This window comes from Furipterus horrens, unplaced genomic scaffold (assembly GCF_987537825.1).
Source record: "Furipterus horrens unplaced genomic scaffold, mFurHor1.1.pri manual_scaffold_7, whole genome shotgun sequence".
Taxonomy (NCBI): Eukaryota; Metazoa; Chordata; class Mammalia; order Chiroptera; family Furipteridae; genus Furipterus; species Furipterus horrens.
The window spans coordinates 877,593-885,918 of NW_028327177.1; the positions used below are offsets into that span (position 1 = coordinate 877,593).

Sequence of the window (8,326 nt, forward strand, 5' to 3'; positions counted from 1 at the left end):
TTGTTGACTGAATTCCTGAACCGGCCCGAACCGCGCTCTAAAAATAACCGGCTCACCCCGCGCAGCGCCCGCGGGGCCGCAGTGTCACGGCGTCAGGAGGCCAGAAGGTCCCCGCACTGTCACATTAGTGGGCTAGACATGGCCTCCCCGCTAGCCGGGAAGGGCCGGAGAATGGGCTGCGGGGTCAAGGCCAGCGGGGCGGCGGGGAGACCGAGGGGCGCCCTCTACTCCCCAAGACCCTCAGGCTGCCCGGTAGCAGCCGCGAGGCGCCAGAGGCCGCATGCTGGTCCCCATGCCCGGCACCCTCCGTCTCGCGCCCCCGCGCCCCCTGCTGCTTGCAGTCCCCAGCGGCCGCCACCAGAGGGCCCTGCCCCCTCCTCTAGCCAGCAGCCGGTCACCACCCCTTCCCACAGCTGTTCCCCGCAGGAGATTGACAGCTGGGCTCCGGGTTGCCATGGGGATAGGCAAATGAGGGCGGCGGTGCTGGGGCTCCTATTGGCCAGAGGGCGAGGGCCCCTCCCTGGGAGGCGGGGTCAGGCGCCCGGTTCTATAAAAGGGAGCGCCTAGGCCGGCGCTCCGCCGTGGAGGCGGGGTCGGCCGAGCTGGGGTGTAGCGCCCGGAGTCCCAGCAGCCGGAGGTGGTGGCTGCACCGCCTCCGGCCCGGCCACCTGCCCAGGCTCCGACACCGGGTCAGGGGAGCGCAGCTGCCCTGCACCCGCTGCGGAGCGGCCCGGGGCAGCCCGAGAGACCCGGCCGGCGGCGTAACCCGCGGCCGCCCCTGAGTTGACCGCCCGAAACTTATACGCGCGCGCCTCGGCGCGGCGGCCCGGAGCTGCCTCCTCTCACCGCAGCCCGTCTCGCCGGGTCCCGACGCCCGTGGGGATCGGGGGGGGGGGGGGGAGAGGCCCGCGTCTCCCCCCCCAACGCCCTCCTTTGGGGCACAAGCGGGAGCGGCGGCGGGGCCGGGGCCCCGGGCGATGGCCGCGGAGCTGGCGATGGGCGCCGAGCTGCCCAGTAGCCCGCTGGCCATCGAGTACGTCAACGATTTTGACCTCATGAAGTTCGAGGTGAAGAAGGAGCCACCCGAGGCCGAGCGTTTCTGCCATCGCCTGCCGCCCGGCTCGCTCTCCTCGACGCCTCTCAGCACGCCCTGCTCCTCCGTGCCCTCTTCGCCCAGCTTCTGCGCGCCCAGCCCGGGCACCGGGGGCGGCGGCGGCGGCGCAGGCGGCGGCGCGGCGCAGGCCGGGAGCGCCCCGGGGCCGGCGAGCGGGGGCCCCGGCGCCGTCGGAGGTGCCTCGGGGAAGCCGGCGCTGGAGGATCTGTACTGGATGAGCGGCTATCAGCACCACCTGAACCCCGAGGCGCTCAACCTGACGCCCGAGGACGCGGTGGAGGCTCTCATTGGCAGCGGCCACCACTCCGGGCACCACGGCGCGCACCACCCAGCAGCCGCCGCGGCGTACGAGGCCTTCCGGGGCCAAGGCTTCGCGGGCAGCGGCGGCGGCGCGGACGACGTGGGCGCCGGCCACCACCACGGCGCGCACCACCCCGCCCACCACCACCACGGGGCTCACCACCACCACCACCACCACCACCACGGCGGCGCGGGCCACGGCGCTGGCGGCGCGGGCCACCACGTGCGCCTGGAGGAGCGCTTCTCCGACGACCAGCTGGTGTCCATGTCGGTGCGCGAGCTGAACCGGCAGCTCCGCGGCTTCAGTAAGGAAGAGGTTATCCGGCTGAAGCAGAAGCGGCGCACGCTTAAGAACCGCGGCTACGCGCAGTCGTGCCGCTTCAAGCGGGTGCAGCAGCGGCACATTCTGGAGAGCGAGAAGTGCCAGCTCCAGAGCCAGGTGGAGCAGCTGAAGCTGGAGGTGGGGCGCCTGGCCAAGGAGCGGGACCTGTACAAGGAGAAATACGAGAAGCTGGCGGGCCGCGGGGGCCCCGGGGGCGCGGGCGGGACCGGCTTCCCGCGGGAGTCCTCGCCGCCGCAGGCCGGCCCCGGCGGAGCCAAGGGCGCGCCCGACTTCTTCCTGTGAGCTCCGGACCCGAGCCCGCGCCGCCGCCGGCAAGGGGTTCGGACTCCGCGGCCCCGGACGAGGACGCAAGGCCGTCCGGAGCCAACGCCGCCGCCTCCAGTCAAGCCAGCCGCGGGCGCCCCGCTCCGCGTCCGCAGGCGCCGGGCGATAGGCCCCTTCCCGCGGCGCGGCCCCCTCGCTCGCGCCCTTGCCGGGCCGCGACTCCTCTGCGCGTTGAGCGCAGTGATTTCCAGGAAAGTCGCTCCAGGTCGAGCTTCCTTCCGGGCGTCCACGTGTAGAGACCTGCGCGCGGCCTCCGCTCCCACGCCGCGCTGCCCGCCGTGGGCCGCGGTCCCGTCCCGGGCAGCCCCGCGCTCCTCGTCTCTCGCCTCCCCTCCTTGCCCTTTTTTTACTCCTCTTTTTGAAACGGTCTTATTTTCGAAGTATTTGTGTTTATTTTGCTTGGTGATTAGAAAAGAAGGCCCCGGAAGAAGCTCTCAACGTCCCGCCGGGGTCACCCTTGGACGTCCGCGTGTCCCCGCATGTGTCGCTCGCTCGGAGGGGCCAGGCCCCTGCCCGCCCCCGCCCGCCTGCCCCCGAGGCTGTACTCAGTCCGTCCCGCTGCCCTGCTGCCCTGACGGGGGTGGGGCGGCGCTGCTCCTTCTCTATGCACCAGATCGTGTTTATGACCCGGGGACACAGACCTTATTTTAACCTTCATGAGAAGTGAAAGAAAACACGTATGCGCAGTATTTCTAGCAGAAAACCATTTAAAGGGGAGGTTTTGGCCTGAACCTCCTGGCATGGGGGTGGGTGAAGCAAGTGTTTTAATTTCCATTTAAATTGTGTTTCGTTTTGTTTGTGAGATCTTTTTTAAAAGCCTGATGCATTTGGGGAGAGGGTGGGGAGGCCCCACGCCGGGGAACTCCGGGGTCCGGCTCCTGCTGAGCCCGGGAGCGGACGCCTGGCAAGTCCTGCAAACTTTCCTTGTGTTGTTGGGTTGTTTTTTCATTTGCTATGACACGGGGGAAGGGGGGGGGACAAACAATAAATCCGTTTAGGTCCAAAAGAAGTCAGCGGAGCCTGGCTGGTTTTCTGTGGCTTCCGTTTCTGCTGCGTTTCTCCCTGATTAGGAGGAAAGGGGGGGCCTCAGCTCCAGGCCGGGGGAGAAACCGGCCGGAGTCGTACACAGGGCGCCTGCCCTCCCAGCAACCCTGAGAGAGGAGCCGAGGGGTGGTCCCAGGTGCCCACCAAGGCGGGACGAGGCTGTCTCTGGTTCTGGCGGTGGCCCCACGTGCAGCGCCTCGGGTCTGGATGGCAGGCCGTGTCCCCAGCTCTTCTGAGCCCAGGGTCTCCCACCTGAGGCGCCAAAGCCTGGGCTGCTGGGGCACTGCGAGGGGTGACACCTCCAGAAATCAGGCCACTGGAAAGGGGCCCAGGTGGCTGCTGGACTTAGTTGACTGTCACTCCCCCCCCCCCTTCATAAGAGGACGGAGGCAGTGAAGCTCTGAGGCTCGTTAGCCGTTTGGAGAGAAGAGCCCCCCGCTTCTGGGTAAGAGGACTGCCTGCTGTCTGGGGGGCCAGAGCGACAGCCGCTCTCCACCCGCACGTCCTGCCCAGCCTGTTCCACCGTCTCAATCTGAGAGACCCAGAGACAAGGCGAGGCTGCACTCGCTGCCCATTAGCTTTCAAGCGAAACTTAGAGCAAGAAGGTTTGAGCGGAATCCCCAGACCCAGGGGCTGAGCGCTCCAGCCCCCCGCCCCTCGGAGGGAGCAGGCTGCTGAGGGTCTGCCCAGAGCCTGCTGGTGCGGAGAAGTGTGCCTGGGGCAGGGGTGAGCTACGGGGAGGCTGCGGGGCGAAGTGGGGAGCGGGGCCAGCAGGCCCAGCCGACCGCAGGCTCAGACCCCAGGGTGCCAAGAGCGCAGCGCTCTGGCCTGGAGGCTGTCTCTCACCAAGGTGGGGCGGAGCCTGGGCGCACGCACAGCAGGTCCGCCCGCTTGTATTTAACGAGACACCTCAGTTTTCACTGTTGCCACCTGAGGGGTCTCTCGGGAGCCCTCTTCCAGGCAGAGGAAGCGGAACGAAGCCAGAGGAGTGGGCAGGGAGCTGCGAGCGTCCTGTGTGGCTCCGGCCTGAGCCCCTGTCAGCGTGAGGGGTTTGAGCCAACGTTGCTCCTCTTCTGGTTTTTCTCTTCCTGCCTCCTCCCCCTTTCTCCTTCCTCCCTGCCCCTCCCCCTTCCCACAGCTTCCCCCAGGACAGAACTCAGAAAAGGCAAAGGGAGCCGAAGGAGGACTTATTGTGGGAGGCAGGGGGAGCACTTCCCTGTGTGTTTAGAGACGCACGTTTTCCGAAAGACTTCGCGGGGATCCACGAACTCGTAGAGCAGCCATTGTGGCAACCACCCCTGGCTCTAAGCCCTCCTGCGCCCGCTGGGCAGAGCGAGGCCCCCCCATGTTCCTCTGCCAGGTTCCTGCTGGGCCTCCACTGCCTCCCACTGTGGGGGTGGGGTGCGGGACCCCAGGCCTCCCTTGGGAGGGACTGCTGCATCCAGGCTAGGCCTAGGGACCAAAGGAGGGGACAGAGGAGGGAGAGACTGCATAAGAATTGGAAGCCTTAGTCCTCACAACCAGGGGACCAGAGAGCAGGGCTCTCTCGGCAGCGGGGGCTGATGCGCGCTAAGGTGCGTCTCCTGCGTCGGCCGGGTGTGTCCCTGTGTGCTTGTGTCTGTGCAGGTGTGTGTGGCAGAGGCACACCGACGCCCCCAGCCAGGAGCCACCAGGACCCCCAGGCCTGAGAGGGGCGCATGGCCTGGGGCAGGGTGACCGCAGTGTCTCGGCTCTGTGCCGAGATCCCTGTGCCCCTGCCTGGAGGGGGCACCCCTGCCTCAGTCACTCCTGGCAGGGGCGAGCCCCTGGCCCCTGGATCTGTCAGCTCACAGGTCTGTCCTGTGCCCTCCCTGAGGAAGCTCCAGGGACCATCTTGCTGGCAGAAATCGCCTTGTGGCATCAGAGCCTCCCCTCCCCCACCACCTGCCCCGGGGATCATTCCTTCATCCCTTGCCCCTTTGTTCCACCTGAGACCCTTCTCTTCGCCTGGCCCAGCGCAGACCACAGCAGAGACCAAAATGAGCTCCCAGGCAAGGAGGACAGTGACCCACCCGAGAAGCCAGTGGGCCAGACTGCTGGGTGTCTGGGGGGTGAGGGGGTTGGGGTTTCCCTGTTACGGGGGTGGTTGGGACATTAGAATAGATTGGGGCAGCCTGGGGGGGCAGCGTGAGGACCTCAAGTTCCCAGGAGCCACCCCTCTGGGCAGCAGGCAGCGGTCTGGGGTCTCCCATGCTGCCCGGAGGGGCTCCTAAGGGGTGGTGTACACTTGTGGGCTAGTGACCCTGTGATGGGGGGCCTGGAGGGGGGATAGGGCCCTGCACACACGTGACAGACACGTGACACACATGCACTCCTCCCGAGCTACCCCCTCCTGCCACTGCCCCCAGCCCAGGACAGAGGGCACTCCCACGCCTTCACCCACCTCAGCCGCAGCAGCTGTACTCAGTCCCGGAACTCCCAGCGTCAGGGCCCGGCCACCCCTGCACCACCTGAGCGGTGACCATTCCCAGCGCCCCGCAGCCCAGCGCCAGCAACCCCCACCCCACCGAGAGCACCGGGTGGGCGGCGTCTCCCACATCTGCAGGGTCCCCCACCCCCGCCAGCCCCCAGACAGGCACACACAGCATGGCAGCTTCCCTGCTCTTCCAGCTGGTGAGGGGGACTGGGGTCCTCAGTGCCCCCAGTGAGGGTCCAGGTGCCCTTCAGGATGGAAGTGTGCCCCCCTCTGCCCCCAGGCCCTGCCTCAGTTGGAACTGTGACCAATGACGCTGAGCTGAGGGCGCGGTGGGTAGCAGGTCCGTCCCTGAGCGGCGGGTGCTGGACACGGGGCGGCAACACTGCTGCCCTACGGACGGGCTTGTGGGGAGCCCCCAGCCAGGGTCAGGGCCTGGGGGGGGCACGTCTCCTGGGCCCCGGCGAAGGGTCAAACCACTCCCCAGCCTTGACCGTGGACTCTGCAGCCCAGCGCTGGGGCTGGGAACACAGCGGGCTTCGGGGGAAGAAAGTGGCCTTCACCCAGACCCCAGTGGGAGCAGGCAAGGGGGCGCTTACAGCACTTGAGGGGACAGTTGGGGGACAGGGAAGGGCCCCGAGCCCTGCCTGCTGCCCTGATGCATGTCCCTCCTGTCACCTCCCCGGGCCCAGCTGCGCAGCCAGCAGCTCCTGAGGCCCTGCCAGGTTCAGGGAAGGGGCCTCAGCGCTGCGCCCTCCCTGACTCCAGCCCAGCCCAGGGGAGGCCTGCGGTGTGGGGAAGGGGAGCCCACGGGTGCCAAGTGGGGGAGACCTGCGGGAGAGCTTCCCAGGGGGAGGGCCCTGGGCGAGGCAGGGAGCAGCAGCGGGGTGCAGTGGACGCAGGAGGGAGCGACTTGGGTGGGCAGGGCTGGGGTGCCTTCAGGTAGAGAGTGAGCAGCGGCCCCTGGGTCCCCTTAGAGCGCTCAGAGCAGAGCTGTCAAAGGGCCACAGCAGGGGGCCAGTCGGAGGGGCTGGGAGTCCGGCCTCAATCAGGTGCGCGCAGGGGGGAGGCAAAGACAGGTTTTGGACTTGACCCCCAGTGACCCCAAAGCCCGCCGGCCAGGCAGTGGAGGGTGACAGGTCATTAGCACCCCGTAGGAGCCATGCGGGAGGCTGTCCCTGGGGATGGAAGGAGAGAAGCGGGAAGGGGGTCCCCTCAGCTGGGGTGGCTGCAGTAAGCTGGGAAGGCGGCATGGAGGGCGTGAAGCCGCAGGGCCCGGCGTCCCGTGAGAGGGGAGGGGTGCGGCCGGGCCCTCAGGGCGGCTGGGGGGGCACCGCTCACGCGCCCACACACGAGCCGGTTCCCAGCGGCTTCGGGCTCTCCAGTGCGCAGTGCGCGCGCCAGTCCGTGCACGCGCGTTCGTCCGCTCAGGGCGGCTCGGCGCCGGAGTCCCCGCGACCCCGCTCAGCGGCTGCGGGCTCCGCAGACTGGCCTGCGACCCGGAGTCCCAGGGCTGGGGGCACCAGAAGTGGGCGGGCGGGGCGGCAGGCCGGTGGAACCCGACCCCACAGGCTCCGAGGCCCGGGAAGGGGCAGGGACCAGCCGGGCGGCCAGACCTCTGCCAGTCCGCGAGCCGCGGGGGGCGCTGACCCTGCGCATTCTTTCCTCTCCTCCCCTCCTGCCCCCTCCACCCATCTCCTCCTCCTCTCCCTCCTTCACCCCTCCCCTAGGAGGCCTCCAGGCTGCGGGCTTGGCACCCTGGCCCTAGCGAAGGTTTTCTGAACTTGGCCAAGAGCCTCATTTCTAGGGCGCCCCATCTGAAGCCCCAGGCAGGCGTGGAGGCCACAGCCTGACAGTTTCCCTTGAGGGGACTGCGGGAGCCCTCACCTCACCCCCACTCGGGTTCAACCCTAGCTCCACCCCGCTGCCCCGGCCACCACACAGCTGAAGGCTCCCCGTCCTCAGGAGGACCCCACGTGTGGGAGGCGACTGGGAGGTGGCTGGTGGCTGCGGGTCCTGTCGGTGGGAAAGGACAAATGGGTGTGTCAGGAATGGGCGGGGCTCCTGCGGGGAGCTCCACGGCACCCACAGACGGGAGGGTATCCTCCGGGCCGTGCCCGTACCTGAGAGCAGGGCTGCGCCTCGCCAGGGTGGGGCACGTGGCTGAGTGCGAGCGGCGGAGCGTGGCAGGAGGTGGCACTTCCAGACTGTCTGCGTGTGTGGGACGCCCCGGCTGGGCTGCCATGTGCCGGTGGGAGCTCAGCGCTGGGACCTGCTGCCCCAGAGCGGCAGGGGTGAGTGCTGTCCCCGCAGGGATGCGCTGGGGCGCGGGGGCGGGGGCGCCCTGCCCACCTGGGAAGAGAGCAGGTCAGCAAGGAAGTAAAGCACAGCAAGTCAGAGAGCAGCGCAGGTACTGGAGAAAGGGGGCAGAGGAGGAGGGAGGGGGGCAGAGGAGGAGGGAGGAGGGGGCAGAGGAGGAGGGAGGGGGGCAGAGGAGGAGGGAGGGGGGCAGAGGAGGAGGGGGGGCAGAGGAGGAGGGAGGAAGGGCAGAGGAGGAGGGAGAAGGGGGCAGAGGAGGAGGGAGGAGGGGGCAGAGGAGGAGGGAGAAGGGGGTGAGTCCTCCTGGCAGAGGTGGCAGCAGGTGCCCTGGTGCCTGGGTGGGGCTTGTGTGGCCTCGGTTGGGTGCAGGCGGAGTGGGGTGCATGTGGTGGGAGGGACTTGGGAGGTGGTGACAGGGGAGGGCAGGGAG

General features: G+C 68.5%; 1 protein-coding gene across 1 annotated transcript; it reads left to right on the forward strand.

Moving 5' to 3' along the window:
* Positions 1-890: 890 nt before the first annotated feature.
* MAFA (MAF bZIP transcription factor A) lies at positions 891-3,067 on the forward strand. Its single transcript, XM_090282718.1, has one exon. It carries the CDS (start codon positions 978-980, stop codon positions 2,037-2,039), a length of 1,062 nt encoding a protein of 353 aa, XP_090138844.1. The 5' UTR covers positions 891-977; the 3' UTR covers positions 2,040-3,067.
* The last annotated feature ends 5,259 nt before the right edge of the window (positions 3,068-8,326 follow it).

Excerpts from the sequence above, each read along its gene's own strand:
- MAFA (XM_090282718.1), top strand. The coding sequence starts at position 978 with ATGGCCGCGGAGCTGGCGATGGGCGCCGAGCTGCCCAGTAGCCCGCTG.